The sequence below is a fragment of the Myxocyprinus asiaticus genome, chromosome 24, assembly GCF_019703515.2.
Source record: "Myxocyprinus asiaticus isolate MX2 ecotype Aquarium Trade chromosome 24, UBuf_Myxa_2, whole genome shotgun sequence".
Classification (NCBI taxonomy): Eukaryota; Metazoa; Chordata; class Actinopteri; order Cypriniformes; family Catostomidae; genus Myxocyprinus; species Myxocyprinus asiaticus.
Genome location: NC_059367.1, coordinates 34,407,211 through 34,427,108, shown reverse-complemented (window position 1 = coordinate 34,427,108; position 19,898 = coordinate 34,407,211). Strand labels below are relative to the sequence as shown.

Here is a 19,898-nt window from a genome sequence, read left to right as displayed (position 1 = left end):
CCAGCATCCAAATTGCTTCCATGCTCATAACATGCAGTTTCGCTACTCACTTTTAGGCTCTTTATACACGCGTGGTGGAGGTTTGTGTATCCTGCGTTGTCTCTCCTCCTCTTCCTCACCCCTCCACGGTTCTCTTTCTGAGGAAGCAAAAACATAAACTTCATCATTTAAACTTTCAAGACCAAAGCATGAAGACTACACACTTGATATCCTGGTAGTTGTTATTATTGAGGTATTGTGTAATTCTGGCCTTGAAAAGCATTTTGTCATTTCTGCACCTCTAGTGTCACCAACGGAACTGCAAAAATAATGATTATTTTCAAACAGGTTCCCTGAACACTCCCTCCGCCTTTCATTGTTTGGACAAACAGATAGTCCCGCCCCATTTACAGCAATGGTTAAGCCAGTGTTGCTGGTTAAGATGTGTTTTGATAGTGCCACCAAGCCACAGTGTTTACACTTTTAGGGGAAATCAACCTACAACCTTGTAGTTGTCTCTGTTTATTAAGCTAGGATAGGACATTTTTTTTATTATTATTATTTTTCTCCCTTTTTTCTCCCAATTTGGAATGCCCAATTCCCACTACTTAGTAGGTCCTCATGGTGGCACAGTTATTCGCCTCAATCCGGGTGGCGGAGGACAAGTCTCAGTTGCGGAGACTCACAGCATGTGGAGGCTCATGCTACTCTCCGCGATCCACACACAACCCACTGAGAGCGAGAACCACTAATCGCGAACATGAGGAGGTTTAATAATTAATAATAATTGTATTTATTTATCACATGTTATACATTTTGCACATATACAGTGAAATTCTTTTTTTTTCACATATCCCAGCTAAGCTGGCGTCAGGGTGCAGGGTCAGCCATGATACAGCGCCCCTGGAGCAGATAGGGTCAAGGGCCTTGCTCAAGGGCCCAACAGTGGCATCTTGGCAGTGCTGGGGCTTGAACCCCCGACCTTCTGATCAGTAACCCAGAGCCTTAACCGCTGAGCCACCACTGCCCCATGTGACTCTACCCTCCCTAGGCAACCGGGCCAATTTGGTTGCTTAGGAGACCTAGCTGGAGTCACTCAGCACACCCTGGATTCGAACTCGCAACTCCAGGGGTGGTAGTCAGCGTCAATATTCGCTGAGCTACCCAGGCCCCTAGGAGAAAGATTTTAACAAAATTACACACTTTTCTTAAAGGTTGGCCTTCAAGAAAAGTGAGAACTCAGGGTGAGCAATTTGAAGAGAAACACATACAGGAACCTGACATCAAATATCTTGAAATATCTTGGAATCTTGCTAAAATTTCATGAACATAATAAACTGTTCTCAATCCTCTGGAATGCTCTGCAGCACCATTCCAGTAGATTTCTATCTTTACAATCCAGAGGTGGGAGGATGTAATGCACATCTGGGCCATGCAAATATGAACCAGATTTTAGTACTTAACATATTCAAAGTGTATGCCATCAGCTAATGTACCTGCTATTGCTTTTACAGGTTAAAGCTTGACTATACTACATTCACAAATCAAGGATATTGTCATATGTGTTAGCATCGGCCTCAGTAAAATGGTTAAAACAATCCACTTAGTAACACATGAATGGTTTGTAGCATCCTTAGATTTAGGTACAACAAAATGGAAAAAACAGATAACGTCTTTGGTGTTCTCTTTAAGATTGTGTAAGCCTGTTTCATGTGCATAAAAAACATGCATTCAAAAATGAATTACAAGTCTTATTGGTCAAACTTTATATTAGTTGTCTTTAAATACTATGTACTAACATTAAAATACATACAATACAATGTACTTATTGTGTAACTACAGTTTGTTCTGCAAAATTCTCCCAAGATTCGCATCTACTGCTTCTGAGGTTGAGGTATGGGTAGGTTTAGGGGTACGGTTAGGGTTTAGGGTAAGAGTATGGTTAGTTTTAGGGTTAGGGGTAAGGTTAACATTGTAACTACAGATGTAATTTAAATGCAGGTACATGTAGGTACAATGCAACAACAGGTATGTACATATGTACATTGTATCAAATGCAAACTTTTCAAATCTGTAGGGGGCGCTATGTTTCCGAATACATAAGTCAGGCATATAGGGTATTGTTTGAAAGCTTAGAATCTGAACTTTTTAGAGATAACCATCACTTCTGCATTTATGTTACATAAAATAACAAAATAAGGCCTTAAAACATTCACATCACAAATCAGCGGCACTTAGAGGTCATCTGGTAGAAATATTAATATGAATATAAAATTCTTTCCAATAGACAAATCACAGCAGATTTTCAAAAGAATCACAAAGTGAAATATGATATTTGTAAGACTTCAAATATAAACGTCTCTTTTATGCACCAATCACTGCTGCTGTAAGCCCCAAATAGCATTTTCTAAACAATTTGCCATTTTTTACTTGTCTGTGAGCTTGTGTGAATAATCTAATGTTATATCTTAGATGTCCAGAACAAAATATGTGGTCCAGCAGGAAAAGCATGCTAATCAAATTATCAGAATTGATGATAAAATACTATACATCCTCGCAAAGGGGATCTCAGCTTTCTAATGACACCTATTTTGAGCTTCTAGTCCACTCAGAGGCCGAGATATTCGATGAAACAATGGGGGTGGTGCATGAACTGAAAATTAGACTGAATGTCTGTGGAGGAGCACATCTGTGAGGGCTAAAATGCGTTATAGCGCCATCTACATTTCAGATTGGCATTTTGTGACGGAAGATGATAGAGGAAAAAAAAATTCTAGTACTTGCTGCTATCTAGTTGAATAAAATAATACTTTTTGGAGGGAGACAGAGTGAACAGAATCAGAATTGCATGCTTTCAAGTTAGGACAACAAAAAAAAATATATATAAAAAATTCTATTCATCATAAGATTGTAAACATATACAATATTATTTATGAATAACTGGAGTCTTCATTTTTTTATTTCGGGGGAGGGGGCTGAAAAAATAAGACCATTTTTTGGCAATTAGTCTACAGAATGTGTAAATGGGGAGCTTTTAAATCTGAGTTTGAAAAATTGCAGGTGGCAGCAAAAAATGCCCCAGAGTTGAAGAGGTTAAAGACACCTTATATAAAGTGGGTCCATCTTATTTGTGAATGGTTACCCAGATACACTGGAAACCGGTGTTCAAATTGCATCAGAGCTCTTTATGAGGGGATAAAGACACTGTACCTCTCTCTTCTTGTTCCTTTCTTTCTCTCTCCCTCTCCTCTTCCAGTATCTTTTCTGTTGATAAAACAGACACCAGAGGTGTAAGTGAAACTAATAACATATAGTGCACATTCAATATTTGTAATAACATACAGATTTAAAGTTGAAGTGAACTGTGTCTACATGTAATCTTATAACCCAATCGAAATTTATCCTCAGCTATTTGTCCTCTACAACAATTGCCAGATTTCCATTTCGTACACCCTCATAAAAACAGTCTCTTGTTTTTACATTAAACTGAATGATGAGAAACGTGTGCTATTTGTCTTTTCTGGACAGAGTTTTGTTACCTAATAAAGATTTTCTTTATCTAAGAAAAGGTCTTCAGGCAGCACAAATCATGTTGCCTCTGAAAGCTTGATAACACATAAGCAGTACATAAATAGCACATACATTTTTTCTGAGCAAGGTTTTACATTTTTGTTTGAGTTGATTGGGAGGAGAAACACATACAAAACATTAATTATTCTGGTTGGAAAAACAACAAAATCTAATCTGAACAGTGTGTTCACAAATATGAACCATACTCCTCTTTCTCTCTCTCTTTTTTTAATTATATGTGTTTCCATTGAACTTTTCCACATCTAAGGGCAACATGGCTTAAAATTATCAGCTTGACCTGAAATGGCACCTCTGTGTCTCTGAAAGTGCTTATTTGAGGTCAGAAATGACAGGTCTGAACTCTCATCAAGATGTGATCGAGGCCAAAACTACTTCTCATGCTGTCTCACTCTATGTTTCTAAGTTTAAAAGCAATATATTTACCATGTCCATATTCATATTCTTCATACCAGTTGTTTTCAAATATAGAGATTGTGGGCTCCTCTGTGACAAAAGAAAGAAATAAAGATTACATTTGGGAGTGCTACAGTACAACAGCTGGTAGCTTTGGAAGAAAGCCTTCTAAAAAACGTTAATGACTCAAAAAATGTTTGCTGACCGTCTGTCATTTAGGCTGCTATTCATTTAAACAACCACACCAGACACTCTGGATTTTCATGTATTGTTCATGTATTAACAATTAAAAATTGTGGAATCCTGACACAAATGAAGCTCTAATTTAAACACAGTAAGTAACAGATGTCTTCAACAAACTCAAACAGAACAAACATTTTTAAAGCATAGTTTATAAAGACATTTCAATCAGAGGAGGACACAGTAAGCTGGTATACATAGCCTTTAGTAATGAATATCTTACCTGTGGTCCTGTAACGCCAGTCATGGTCAGTGGTGCTAATCTCTTTGGTATCAGGTAAAGGTAGGGTTTCTGCCACCTCATCTGTTGCCAAAAGAAGATAAACTTGGCTGTATTTAAGAGCCCATAAAATCACAATTGGAATTTTGTCATTTTTAGTCCATGTCAATTAGATTTATTAGCCATCAATATTGCAAGTGTTCTCCTAAAAGTTACACTTTTAGCAAATATATACGCATTTAAAATTACAGACTTTCTTTTTCTTGAAAACAGACAAAAAATTTGATGACTCTTGCACTACACAGATTTTTGTCCATCAAAAGCTCTATAGAAAGACAATGTCTCTTGTCCTAATGCCATTGCCAACCAAAGTCCCTTTCCAGGCAAGTCAGTCCACTCAGTTGCTATGTTATCCTGCGCTCTATATTTTTATCTTCTTTTGCAAATCAGTGAAAGTGTAATTGTTGATTTTTTTCTTTTGCTGTTGGAGCAAATGGGTAAGCAAAAATGTATTTTGCTGTGTTTCCCCATTCACTGCCATTAAAGTTTATCCAACTATAAAGACTTCCGCTTCGCGAATGCGGACGTGTGAAAAGGGTCCATTATGGAACACTTACATCTGGCATCCCAGTAATCATCATCAGTATGGCTGCCACTAATCACAGGGGTTGTAGGTTTGGGCTCCTCCACTTTCCAATAGTCATCTTCAAACAGAGTAAAGAAAACACAGTGAGTCATAATAATGGATTAAATTAACAAACAAATAATATTGACTAAAACATACATTATATTATGCTCACCTGAGTCAGGATAAGGTTGGGCATACTCATCCGTGTCAGGAGGAAAATCAGTTGGGTAATCTATTGGGAATTCTGTTGATTTCTGTGTTGGAGGGTATGTGGGTTTTGCCGTTGATGTATCTGCAGAAAAAGCTATGGACACCAAGCAGTCTTTGTGAGTACAAATTCTAATGGGGGGGACTTCACTATGAATGAATTGTGCCAGCTGATAGCAGTATTTATTTGCATGCTTTTTTGCGTTGTTTTAGCACTTGTTTCACTAAAGGAATTATGCAAACCTTCATCCCAGTAATGGTCTGGTTCAGGATCATAAAACTCCTCATCATACTCAGTGGGTGAAGTGGTTGTGGGTGCTACAGTGGTAGTGGTGATTTCCCCTCTGTTCTTCTTGTCTTTCTTCTTCCCACCCTTCTTTCCCTTGGGCTTCTTTGTCGTTTTCTTGTCCTTGGGTTTCTTGGTGGCCTTCGGAGCTTTAGGTTCCTTCTGTCTTTTTCCTCGTCCCTCCCTGCCAGTTTCTCTGCGAATTCTCTTCACTTAAGATATAGAGAGAGTGAGAGGGATATAAAGCCATCTTGAAATTTTCGAGCAAGTAAGATGAATCTAGTCTAGTTTATAGCTCAATCATAGGCTATAATCACACATCTTGTAAGAGCTTGTTGAAGGTTGATTTGTGGTAAGTCTCAGCCTCAGAGATCAGATTGGTTGGCCAGTAATGTCTTGGTACACAGGTTTTTACCAGTCTGACGTCAAACAATGCTGACTGATTACACTGTGAATTCAGCGTCAGGAGGTTGTAAGTTCTGCTGCTGAAATTAGTCTTACCGAAATTCAAAGCACTACCCCCAGTGGCCGAAGCTAGAAGTGTTGTTGGCTAGTTTCCATGTAAAATGTCCACAGACTGGCATCAAAATCGAGGTGCAAATGATGTAATATAGTCAATAGAAATGCATATTTTATTAACCACACACCCCAACCCTAAACCTAACTGTCAGTGGAGTAAATATGTTATTTTAGGGCAAAAATGTAACCTCTTAATCATGCACACCATTGTTAATTTGAACACGATTACTTCCTGGTTTACATAGGATCAGAACCCATGTCCCTGAGATTGCTCGCACAACAAGCTATCAATAGCGCCACAAGTATAGGTCAACACATTTGAATTGGTGCAAACATTACTGACGGGGGATGGCGCTTGGCAGTAATTTGGTAGAATGGGGTCGATTTCAGAGTACATGACGATTTCCCGTTTTCTTGTTGAACATGTTAAAGTCGTACTTACAAGGTACTGGGCAGCTACAATAGGCACTTCAGAGGAAGATGTAATTCCTGAATTTGTCAATATTTGCAAGGTTAATACCATCAAATCTTTGGAAGATATTCATGTTTTTTTTTTTGAGACACTATGTAGCAAGTAAATAAGATATCATTGAGCGCACAGCTGCATATTCCACTTTGCTGTTATATGCAATTTCATATTTACCCGTGCCTATACATCACATAAAACAGGTCGTTTTACATGTCAGTCTGATGGTCTCCTGCTGTCTAAGTGAGCGGTTCTTGGCTAGAATAAGCTACAAAGTGGACCAGACTTCATGCTGATAGTAAAAAGTCTGGCTCTGCAAGACTGTGAGAATATGAGAAAAATTAGGGTCAGTTCACTCTACATAATTTAATCAACTATGAAAACAATATTCACATATGGCCAGACTTAAGGTTAAACTAAAAGAATTTTAGTGTAGTTCATCCTCTGTTTAAAATGATTAACAACAAAGAGGAGAGATGGGTTACTTAACAGTTAACTAGTTACAGTTATGTCTTTAAGACCATGAAATGAGGTTATGTCTAATGTCTAATACCTTCACTGTCATATTTCACAGTAGTGACACAAAAACAGCTCAACAGGGCCACATTGTCACAAAACCAGGTTGAGAAACATTCTCAACAGATGTCTGGAAACAGAGCTTGTCACAGCAAGCATGTCAGTACACATTATATATATTAAATATAATATATTAGGGATATCCCGATACCATTGTTTTATTTTTATTTTTTATTTTTTTGAGAATGAGTACGAATACCGATACTCCCTTTTTGGTACTCGCCAATATCAAGTCCGATGCCTGCTTTTGGTTTTGTTTTTCTAAAATTTCATATCAACAGTTTCTTTCAATTTTATCACGGTAATGATATTTAAATAAATGAATGAATTAAACATTTAATCAAATGAAAATATAACAATTGATTTTTTATATAATACTGTATTATTTTTATCAAATGAAGTGCTTTTATACAGAACCTCAGAGCACAATTCAAAATACAACATTGGAGTTATCTTTGTGAAATAAAGTGCTGCGTAACAGAGCATCACAGATGTGAGATTTTGCTTAAATATAATACAATTACTACTGATTTATTATTATTATTAGTAGTAGTATTACAGTGAATATTACAAAACTACACAATAGTGATCTATTTTTGCCATACTTTTTTCATTAAAATTGAGCTTTTATTTTAGCTGAGCTTTTATTTTGAAGTGTTTCTGTGTTACGACTGTAGCTTCTCAATCCGGAAAAGCAGATCGCAACATGACTCAAAGTGATTATTAAACCACAAAAGGCTGCTATTAAATAAAATAAATATGTACTCTGTATGTGCCTCACACTACAAAGTGAATTAGCGCTCTGCTCACTGTCATCTGCTACACACAGAGCACTCGATGCTCATGATGGTGCTCTCCGTGTATGAGCAAAGGAGCTCTAAAAGGTATGAGCACTTTGTGTCTTTATGTCAGCACAACACCAGCTCCACACAATCACAAGCGCTCACAATTGAAGCACGAAGCACATGCAAACTATATATTTATCTAATTAAATTGCAGCTTTTGCAGTAAAATAATCTCACTAACACATAAACTGATTTTAATTAGTGTACTGAATGTTTACGTAATGACGTTCGTATGTCAGATGGTACTGGTTTTTGGTATTGGAGCATTTTTACGAGCACGAGTACATGAGCTTGGTATCGGACCCGATTCCGATACTAGTATCGATATCAGGACATCCCTATAATATATACACAATATATATATACATGGCTTTGTAAAAAGCTTAAGTGACCAAAATGATAAAAATCTTATGATAAACTTAATGTACCTATTTAGAAGGTCCCCTGTATAATTAACAGCATTATCTAAGAGATAATTTCTTTTATACAGTAAGAAAAACAGACATTATATTGTAACTGAAATATACCCATATGAATCGTAATCTAATCAAAATCAGAATTGAATCAAGAGCTTGTGAATCAGAATCAAATCGTATCGGGAAATCTGTATCAATACCCAGCCCTTGCAATGAAAGTGAATGGTGACTGAGGCTGTCAAGTTGTGTGGCCTTGGAACAACATGAAGGTGAGTAAGTGATGATAGAATTGTTATATTTTTGGATCAATTATTCTTTTAAGTGATCAAATGCAAAAGTACACTTTAAAGTTTTGTGGAAATAACCACACTTAATCTAATAAATCCACCAGTTCTGGCTTTCTATAAAAGTCTGGTTTTCTCTGCCGCAACACTGCCATAGCAACTGTCTATCAGAATGTCTGGCTACATTTTCATAATTCTATCCAAATTTTCTACACATGGTTCTTCACTATTCACTAATTCCATCATTCAAACAGCCTTTCCAGGTTACTTTTGCTTCAGGTCTCGTAAAGTGAAAGCATTTCTCCAAATAAGACAAAAAAAACACTTGACAGTAACACTGATACATAATTCTATCTTTGGGGCAGATCAAGATTTCCCAAAGTCTATTTGACTATAATATTCTATTTCTAGACAGAACAGGAACAGTTCTTTTACAGAGTTCTGGAAAATGTAAACTGACCAAATTCAAAACACTGAAACAGTCAAGGACACTTCAAGTGGATCCGTTTTTTTAATATTTACAAGCAAAACAATAATCTCAGAACTGGACTGTGCAGGCTGGACTCTAATTCATGTTGAAATGTTGGTGATAATAGGTAATATAATGTTACAGCTTGATAATACTGATGTTAATACTTACAAAGGATTTCCAGGTTGGCTGTAGCTTTTGATTCAATTTCTCTGTTTCTGGCCACACATGTGTATATTCCAGCGATGTTCAGATTAGCATTGAGAACCATGAGAGAAGACAAAGACTTGCCATGTTTGTGCACCTTTAGGTTCTCATGGTTTCTTAGAAGCCTCTCACCACCAGGAGAAAACCAGTCAATCTCCTCTGCATTTCCATTAACTGAAAAAATTGAGCGGAAAAGTGATTAATTTAACAACAAATGCATGTCCAGCAATACCATTGTCTCATGTTTATCTTTAGCTGCAGCTTGTGTTTTTTAAATTCATAAAGCATTATGTCAGTTTTCAAAGGTTCTCTGACCTTTACACAACAATCTTTTGTGCTGTCCGACTTCAATCTCAGCATAGGGTGGGATGATCTCCACTTGCAGAAGACCTGGAAAACAAAATAACAATTGTTCTTTGGCTCTTTGTTTCTGCATTTTTACACACTGGCAACAAATGTTTAACTTATGCTACACTCTAATACACAAACACACCAACTGTCCCACTCTTCAGGTCATGGCTCATATGTTGACACAGACGCTTTGGCTCTTGAAGCTCATTCTGTTCTGTCTCAAAAGGGCAGTTTCGTCCCTGCTGGGAATGTTCCAGATTTTAAGTAACATTCCTCCCGGGGTCGGGTGACGCCATGCAAGGAGCAGACGTGTGAGCGACGAGCTCTGCGCACTTTGCTGAATTTTCGATTATTCTCATGTTATAATCTGGTGAAATTTGATACACCCAGTTACACAATTGCTCTTTGTTGCAAAACATGGCAAAGAAGTCAAAATCCTCGGGCTCTGGAGACATTAAAAGACACTTACGCGTTCAGGATGAAAGCCTCAACAGGCCTACAGACCAGGGACTCGATTTGGATGCGTGGCGGGAGAGGTGATCCAGCGTCAGTTGTCCAACATGTCGGTGATGTTGACAAAGGTTCCTGCTGACTTGAAGGATCTCGCTGTAATACGTCGATCGATTACGGCGATGGAAATAAAATTCTCTGAGTTAGGTACAAGAGTGACTGATGTTGAAAAACGAATCAATTTTCTGCAATCTTCGGAGAGGGAATTTACCACTAATCCACCCGTGACAAAAGTTGATTTGGAACATCTCCTTGAAAAGCTTGAAGATCTTGAGAATAGAAGCCACAGGAATAACGTTAGAATTGTCGGAATTCCTGAGCATGAGGAGGGCAGAGATATGGTGAAATTCCTAGACGAGAACAGGCTATAAACTGAAAATCAAGCGAGCTCACAGAGTCCCAGCTCACAGATTTGCTGACGGAAACAGGCCCCGATTGATTCTGTCTAGATTTCTGAGATCATCTGATAAATGATCTTGTGTTGCGCCAGGCGAGGAGCAAAGGGAAGCTTTCTTGGAAGAACCATAATATTTTCTTGTTCCCGGACTTTGCGAGTTCGACAAGAGAGAAACGCGATCGGTTCAAGGAATGTAAGAAACTCTTACATCGGCGAAAGATCTCGTTTGCTCTGATGTTTCCTGCCAAACTGAGAATAGAAACGAAGGTCGGTCGCAAAGTATTTACATGTCCAAATCTGGCAATATCTTTTATTGAATCAATGGGTGAGTAAACCATTGGATGTTTCTCATGCGAGTGGGTCTGACTCGCTGTACTTACTCGAGGAAGCTGGGCGACATTTTGGTTTTTTTGCATTGGCTCCGCTGTGCGGCTGGAGCTTGTTTTGTGAATAACACTTTTCCTTAAAGAAACTTTTGCATTGAAGTTCCCGGACAGATTGAGAGCGGACACTACGGATGACCGCAAAATATCTACATGCTCACACAAAGGATGTCTTTTATAAAGTCGACGAATTGTGTAAGTCATGGTATATACGTTTATGCGGCCTCCGAGTGAATTGACTCGACCATCCGGGGAACCGGGATGCCAGTTTTGTTTCTTTTTGTGTTGGTTCTGCCTAGCGGCTGGAGCTTGTTCTATTGAATAACATTCCTTTGGAACAGCTGTGGATTAATCTGTTTGTTCTTCGTGCTTATTCCTCCTGCTGGCTGTTGTTTGTTTTGTTGAGTATTTTTACGGGACGTTGGAATGATTACGTCATCTGCTGAACTCATAACAGCTGGCTCACAAATTTGTGAGGCAAAATTGAGCAATCCGATGGCAAAGTTGTCATGGGGTCTCGTGTGCATTCATGGACCTTTTGAGTTTAGAGGGATTGTCGCCAGTTGGCGCTTTCATGCGCGGGGTTAATGCGCACGTTTTTCTTTTTTCTGTTTGTTTTTTTCGGAGGGATGTTCGGGGGTTGATTGTTTCACTAATGGGGAATGTGGTCTGTATAATTTTGTTTTTCACACACAATTTATTTTTTTTATTATATCAATATGTCAGTTGTTAATATGAGTGTACTATTTCTCTCCACATGGAATGTGAATGGGTTGGGGCACCCCATAAAAAGAAGGAAGGTTATTTCTTTTCTTAAACGTAAGAAATATGATATATTGTTTCTTCAAGAAACACATCTTTCCCCGCAGGAAGCTGAAAAATTTGGGAGGATATGGGGTGGACATGTTTTCTTTAGTGCAGGCTCAAATAAGAGCAAGGGAGTCATTATATTGGTAAATAAACATCTACAATTCAAATGTCTCAAACAGATTAAAGATAAATTAGGAAGAGTCATTATTGTTTTAGCAGAAATTCAGGGGCAAAGTCTGATTTTGGCTAATATTTACACACCTAACGCTGATGATCAGGACTTTTTTATAGATCTTGAAGGGATGTTGAAAGCCGCTGGCACCCCGCATGATATAATATTGGGAGGAGACTTTAATCTTTTGATGGATTCAGTCCTTGATCATAGTGAAGCAAAAGTGTGTAAGCCCCCTAGAGCAACACTGACGCTTCACAGGATGAGACTTTTGAACCCATCCGGTAGGGACTATACATTTTTTTCATCAGTCCATAAGATTTATTTTAGAATAGATTTTTTTATTTTTATATCCAAATCCCTCATTTCATCTGTTGTTGATTGTTCAGTTGGAAAAATTTTAGTCTCAGATCACGCCCTGGTGAGTTTAGAGGTGATGCCACATATAGAGAAAAATAAATCATATAGTTGGCGGTTTAATGTATCCCTTTTGCAAAATCCTGAATTCCAACAAATGTTAAAGGCTGAAATCAGTGTTTATATGGAGACCAACTGGTCCTCAGTATCCTCTGTGGGCGTGGCTTGGGAGGCACTTAAGGTGGTTCTTAGGGGCCGGATCATACAGTATGCCTCATTCATCAAAAAATCCAAAGCACGTGAACTCGTGGAGTTGGAAGGAAATATTAAAAGTGTCGAGGCAGAGCTGAAGTGCCGAATGTCATCTGATGGCCTCAGAGAATTGACCTGATTGAAATATAGATATAATACTATTTTGTCGCGGAATGTGGAGTTTTGGTTATTCAGGGCAAGACAGTCATACGTTGAGACGGAGGACAAAGCAGGGAAGCTTTTGGCTAGATATATAAAGCAGAGAGAGTCTTTTTCTATCAATCCCTCAGTGAAATCTGCTGGTGGTGAAATATTTACCTCAGCTATTGATATTAATAATGCCTATAAAGAATTCTATATTGATCTTTATAGTTCCACGCCTTCGTCTACTGATGAAGATATTAGAAACTTTGTGGAACCATTAGATCTTCCTAAACTGACGACTGAGCAAAAAAACTCTCTTGATTCTGAGCTTGATGAGGTAATTAAGTCCCTACCTACTGGCAAGGCTCCGCGGCCAGATGGTTTTGCCGCAGAATTTTTTAGATCCTATGCTACAGAACTGGCTCCACTTTTGTTAGAAGTTTATACTGAATCATTAAAGAAGGGAAAACCTCCTCAAACCATGACACAAGCCCGGATCAGTCTGATTCTTAAAAAGGACAAAGATCCAAGCAAGAGTAAAAGTTACCATCCAATTTCCCTGATCCAACTAGATGTAAAAATATTGTAAAAAATTTTGGCTAACCGATTAAGTTATGACATCTCTTATACATATAGATCAGGTGGGGTTTATTCGGGGCCGTAGCTCTTCTGATAACATTAGGCTGTCTCATCAATATCATGTGGTCAGTGGCGAATGATCAATCTCCGGTCGCTGCCATCTCACTTGATGCCAAAAAGGCGTTTGTTATGGTAGAATGGGATTATCTTTTTAAGATTTTGGAAATGTATGGGTTCAGGACTACATTTATTGGTTGGATGAAGTTACTTTATAAACACCCTGTAGCAGTGGTACAAACAAATGGATTAATTTCAGATTATTTTACTCTGAATAGGGGCACCTGGCAGGGTTGCCCTCTTTCCCCATTATTGTTCTGTCTTGCCCTGGAACCATTAGCAGCCGCGATAAGAAAGGAGGATGATTTTCCAGGGGTGACAGTGGGAGGTGTGGCGCATAAGCTTCTGCTTTATGCAGATTATATTTTATTATTTGTCTCTGAACCTACTAGATCTATGCCTTGCCTCCACAGAATTATTCATTCCTTTTCCAAGTTCTCAGGATACAAAGTCAATTGGTCTAAATCCGAAGCTTTGGTGCTGACAGCGTACTGTCCAGAAACGGCTTTCCAGCAGGGCACCTTCCAGTGGCCCAAACAGGGCATTAAGTATTTGGAGATTTTATTCCCAGCAAATTTGTCTGATTTAGTTAGAGTTCATTTTGACCCTTTAATAAAAAGGTTTTCGAGCGATGTGGGCAGGTGGGCTTCATTACATTTATCGATGATTGGGAACGTTAATGTTATTAAAATGAATTGTATTCCAAAATTCAACTACCTGCTTCAGTCTCTCCCTGTAGATGTCCCCCGCTCTTATTTCAAGCAATTTGATAGCATAGCGAAGTCCTTTATTTGGAATGGTAAGCGCCCCAAGTTAAATTTCAATAAGTTACATAGGCCAATTGACAAAGGTGGGCTAGGCCTACCCAAGATTTTGTTTTATTATTATGCGTTCGGTCTCAGACATTTGGCTCATTGGTCACTTCCACCTGAGAGAGCCCCTCCCTGGTTTTGTATTGAAAAGGAAGTTCTTGCCCCTATCTCGCCACTGCAAAGCCTTTTGATCAAACTAGCCGGAGAGGTTAAGTCGCACCCCGTTATTTTGCATTTGCACTCGGTATGGACAAAAGTGTCCAGAGTGTTTAATTTGGATATTTATTTAAACGCAGCCTCGAGCATATGGCTGAACCCTAAACTATGTATTAATAAGTCCCCTTTTTGTTGGTCAGATTGGATTGTGAGGGGAGTTAATGCACTTGGTGACCTATATGAGGGTGGAGTATTGAGACCTTTTGAAAATTTGGTTCAACATTTTGGCATTCCCAGATCTCAGTTTTATAAGTATTTACAGCTTCGCCACCTACTCTGCACTATTTTTGGGAGTGGCACGCACCCCCCTAAAGCGGCAGGTGCTTTGGAAGAGGTGATTGCTGCTTTTGGAAAAGGCCATGAGGCATCAGTGTATTACTCCCTACTAATTCAGAGTCTGGGGGATGGAGCCTTGACTTCTCTCAAGAGAGAATGGGAAAAAGATTTGAATTTGGTATTGGAGGATGGAGCGTGGACTAAGATTTTTAAAAATGTCAAGTCTGTATCTAGAGATGCAAGGGTTCGCCTTATGCAATTTAAGATTTTACATAGATTTTATTGGACCCCCTCTAGATTATATAGGCTTGGTCTTAAAGACACACCCACTTGCTGGCGATGCCAGTCAGAAGTTGGAGATACTACCCATGTCTTTTGGGGGTGTGTTAAGATCCAGGAGTTTTGGTTGAGGGTTCAGAGGTATTTGTGTGATGTTTTGAACGCTCAGGTTTTGCTTTGTCCCAGACTCTGTATTTTGGGTGATGGGGCGGTCATGCATTTAGGGGATAATCACATAAAAAATTGGGTTATGACCAGTCTCATGATCGGCAGGCAAGTAGATTTAAGGGGTTGGAAGTCAAGTGGAGCACCCTCTTTTTCAGAGTGGTGTGTGGAAATGGGGAGGGTAGCTGCATTTGAAGAGGCGGTAAGTAGAAGGCTGGGGTTTAGGGACTTATTTGCTAAATAATGGGGCAAATATTTAGTTTTTTTGGGGGGACTCTCGGGGAGGGGATGTGGAGAGTGTAGTTTAGTTTAATCATGTATGTTTATTATTTGTTATATTGTTTGTTTTTGTTAGTTTTTTTTTGGATTGTGTGTGTGTTATGTGGGACCACAGGGGTGTTTGTTAGGGGTCAGGGTGGGATTGTATTAGTAGGGTTTAAATGTAAAATGTTGATTCTTTATATATGTGTTGAGTTTTTCCCCACTGTCATATGCATATGAATCAATAAAAATGTTAATTACAAAAAAAAAAAAAAAAAAAATAACATTCCTCCCTGTTGCTTTGACACTATTACACACATAGAGCTAAACCAGGATGCCAATACTCAGGAGTCTCTGTGCAATCTGGTAAAAGTTTACTTTGCTGTCAATCATGAAAATCATGACACGAAAAGAGGGGGGAACAGGGTTTCAGTGTTTCTTCCAATATGAGTAATGGTAAAACTTGGTTCAAACTGTTCTAGAATGTTCAATAAAAAACAAAACAAAACAAAACAAAACAGCCATTACACAAATAGAACAATGTGAGATTTTCCACATGTCTCCAAAGGTACTGCTGTAATTCATTCAAGCTCTCAGACAGTAGCAGCAGGGGCAAAGCCTGTACTGGTGCACAGGTGTTTTTGAAGTAGTGCTGGTTTACCAGAGCATCTTCAAAATGAAGAGCCACAGCTGGGCCAAAAGCAGGCCAATACTCACAACAGAGCCTGTAGTCTTTTCCAAGACAAATAAATCTTACCTTAGCATGAGAATTTGACAACTATTTAAAAAAAATGTTCCTAAACACTTTTTTACTACCAGTCTCCACTTTCATAACACAACGCAAGTACGTGTTGCATTCTTAACATCAGGGTTGGGGAAGCTACTTTGAAACTGTAGTTTGACAAGCTACAAGCTACTCATTATTTTAAGTAGTTAAGCTACAGTCAAGCTACTCTTTTGAAAAAGTAGTTAGCTACACTACAAGTTACTATCAAAAAGTAGTTAGCTACATTGAAGCTACTTAATGAGGCATTTTTTTTTAATGTTACTATCAAACCGATAATATTAATAACAAAATTTACACTAATGACATTTATTAATTAATGTATTAATTAAATATATTTAATGTGTTTAAATATATTAAATGTATTTAACACATTTAATGAATAGTAACATTAATAGAGTTAATAATGGCCATAAAATAAAATACAACAGCATAAAATAAAACAAAAAAGATCAGATGCCATTAAACAAATCAGTCCTGCTGTGGCCAGGTGTAGCCTACTTCACTAAAGATCAAATTTTTATGACAAACTCTCTTTGGACTGGCATTTTTTGTTCTTGTCACATAATATTTAGTGTGGATAATATGTGAATAAAGACTCAGGGCTTGTTTCTCCCCTCACCTGGGTTCATGCTCATTGTATTTTCTGACTTTTTTGCCATTGACATGCAAGTGCCAGCTTTACAAGTCACATACAGAGGTTGCTCTACAAATATTTGTTTGGATGGTCATCCTAGATTGTTGCATAGTAATACATGCCATAAATGATTTATTTTACCAATCATTTGATTTATTTTACATAAAAATAATAGTTAATTAAATGTTGTATATTTTTAAATATTATAATAATAATTCACTCGCTGCTCCCAATAACGCACAGATGATGATAAGCGAAATAAACACGTTTAGAACAGAAACAAAATCCCTCAAAAGGCAATAATAACTTTTTGAGTTATTTTATTTAAAATAGTAAAGGTAAATATGCTGTTGTGTGATCTATTATGAACAAAGTGTCTGAAACATTCTTTGTTTCATAGAAGAATAAAATGGTGTTCTTTTATCATTTTCAGATTTACCTGCCCCTGTACGTCTTGTAAAGGTAAACAAATTGTGGTTGCTCACTGACAATCAGACAATCTCTTCTTATCCAAGTGAGCTGTAATAAGCTCTCAGTAGATGGCGGTAATTCACTATTTTTGTTTGTGATCTGCCATTACAAAAGAAGAAGACGACGCTGCCTGATTCTGATCAGCAGACAGAAATATGCTGCCAGATCGTCGGACGTTTTGCTGGTAAAAGTTTGGCTTCTACGCAATAAGGAAAGCTATTAGTTACAATCTGACCAACATGATGTAGTGTTTGGTCACGTTACACTGCTACTTGCTGGTAAAAGTAGTTCACTACTGGAAAAGTTACTCTGTTTTAAAAGCAACTGAGCTACTTTCAAGCTACTGAAAAATGAAGTTAAGTTACTAGCGTTGCTACATGTAGTTAGCTACTCCCCAACACTGCATAACATTGCCACTAGTGGCCGCCATAGTGGACATTAGTGTGAACCGTCTGCTTCTGCTGTGTTTTCTGTTTCAAGTCAACTACTGTCATGGAGGAGCAACAGTTTGAAGAGAATATTACCGAGCAAATAAAGTCAAAATGTACTTAAATAATAACACATTTGATTTTATGACAAAAACTTTTAAGGTAACTCTATCGCCCCCTTGAGTACAGAGGATTGTTATTGCAACAGTAACTCAAAAACGCATGTATGATCAACCAGACTGCGCGTTAGCAATGCGCTGGCCATGTGCTTGGGAAAAGTATGTTTCAGGGCCTTAAGCTTTTAGTAAAAAGCAGCCAAAAGGGCTCAACACGCAGAGTGATAGTTTTCCAGCGTCTCCATTCATCACACTGTGTCAGCTAAATATTCATTTGTTTTGGCTCAAGCATTGCTTTTTTCCCTCAGTGAGTTGGCTTCTTAGATGTGGTTTCTCCAGGCGCAGGTATTGAGAATGCTACTCTTCCTGGAGATGTCACTGAGCTGGAGAGCTTTGCTCGTGTAACTGTGAGAACTTTGGCATCCTTCAAAATGACCTCATTCATGTCTTTTGTTCAGTAACACTCACACTGTGCTGCAAACCATGTTGTATCTATTGTTGTATGCTAATATTTAGTATAATAGCACTAGGACAGCAATCTTGCTTGTTTGATATTGCTTAAAAGAGCATAATATAAGCTGCCAGTAAATGCAAAGTGCCACTGGTAAACTGCATAGAAAGTTGAATCTGCTTTTATCCAAATCACAAAAAATTAACAATAAAGATGAGGTCAACATCTAAACATGACAAACCAAAGCATTTACTCTTTTGTACCTGCTCCAGATGTTGCCTTTGATTCTTTATCTGGGTCTGTCAGTCCATTTACAGACACCCCAAAAACCTGCATCCAGTGGAACAGCAAGGTCAGACACAGAACTGACAGTGCTGCCTGGTCCTTCAGTCCCGGCATGCTGCCTTATTCACTGGTGCAAACGCTGTTCCAGAAGAAGTGATCCCGGACAGAGTGTTTAGGAGGAGCGAATGAGAGCTGGTTGGGGAGAGAAAATGAAAGACAGAGAGGGGGGCAGGGAGAGACAAACACATGGAGGAAGGGAAAAAACTGAAGAGGGGGTGAGTCAGTGAAAGAAAGAAAAAAAAAAAACGTAAAAACTTCAGCTTCAAAGAACTTTTTATTAAACAAAGGTGTAAAGGTGAAGAGTGTGTTTTTTATGTTAAAATACTTTCTTGTATCCCAGTGTAATTTACTGAGTCAGGTATGAGTAAGCCAATAATTGGATTTCCCTGACAGAGTAAACACTGTAGGGGGGAATTCACTAAGTATGAATTGCGACTGGTAAAAACGCTGTTTATTTGTATGCGTGATTGTGCTGGTTTAGTGCCTGATTCACTTAAATAATCATGTGCAAATACGCCCATATAATATGTGCTGAACGCAATTGACATGGTGCAATTACGATCTTGCGGGCCGGTTCTTAGCACTATATACTGTAGTTTATACTTCCATTGTGGGTGCCTCACTGTAACTTCAATTTTTGCTTTTTTTAAGAAAAGGAGGGAGAAGTCGAAATAGTTTTTGTGGTAATCAACATAATGACACAAATACTGTAGATTGAGTTTAACTTGTATTGAACCCAAATCATTCATTTAAGAGCCTTAATTTTGAAGGCTGAAAGGATGGACTGTTGCCTTAGACAGACATGCAGTCAGCTGAATAAACAGATTAATGTTAACTGAAGTCCAGAATAATACAGGACCACTGTATGCAATATTTTGAAAAGTTGTATAGTGACTCAATAAAGTTGGGTTCATGAGTTCACTGGTTCATATAGTCCTGGAGCACATTAAAGTAAACAGATTTGGCATGCTATCCATAATGGAGGGCCTCAAGCACAAGGCTGGGCTTGAGCTATGAGATCCCCCTGGACTATCTGACTAAAGCAAGAAATACAAAGACCGTTTTGAATAATAATTGGAATAGGTATTATAAAATATTAAGAGGTAGATGGAGAGGTCGAGGGATGCCGGAAGAATCGTCTCCAGTGTGAGGAAAGCAGCTGCTTATATATCCTTCAATGTTATATCAAAGAATACTAAAGTTAAGTTTAAGTCCTTATTTACTCTAAATTCTCCTACCTGCCCAGTAGGTGGTGATTT

The 19,898-nt window shown here is 38.3% G+C and overlaps 1 protein-coding gene across 2 annotated transcripts in view; it reads right to left on the bottom strand.

Annotated features, from left to right (window-relative positions):
- Nucleotides 1-18,734, bottom strand: part of LOC127414635 (inactive carboxypeptidase-like protein X2) — a 50,248-nt gene extending 31,514 nt beyond the window's left edge. For both annotated transcript variants that reach the window (XM_051652814.1, XM_051652817.1), the window contains exons 1-10: nt 18,558-18,734; nt 9,642-9,716; nt 9,291-9,500; nt 5,502-5,756; nt 5,224-5,355; nt 5,041-5,127; nt 4,427-4,507; nt 3,994-4,053; nt 3,190-3,243; nt 51-137 (exon numbers count right to left, since the gene is read on the bottom strand). In XM_051652814.1, coding sequence (XP_051508774.1) covers nt 51-137; nt 3,190-3,243; nt 3,994-4,053; nt 4,427-4,507; nt 5,041-5,127; nt 5,224-5,355; nt 5,502-5,756; nt 9,291-9,500; nt 9,642-9,716; nt 18,558-18,693 — 1,177 coding nt within the window. In that variant the 5' untranslated portion in view covers nt 18,694-18,734. The remainder of the gene's footprint in view (nt 1-50; nt 138-3,189; nt 3,244-3,993; nt 4,054-4,426; nt 4,508-5,040; nt 5,128-5,223; nt 5,356-5,501; nt 5,757-9,290; nt 9,501-9,641; nt 9,717-18,557) is intronic.
- Nucleotides 18,735-19,898: the final 1,164 nt, after the last annotated feature.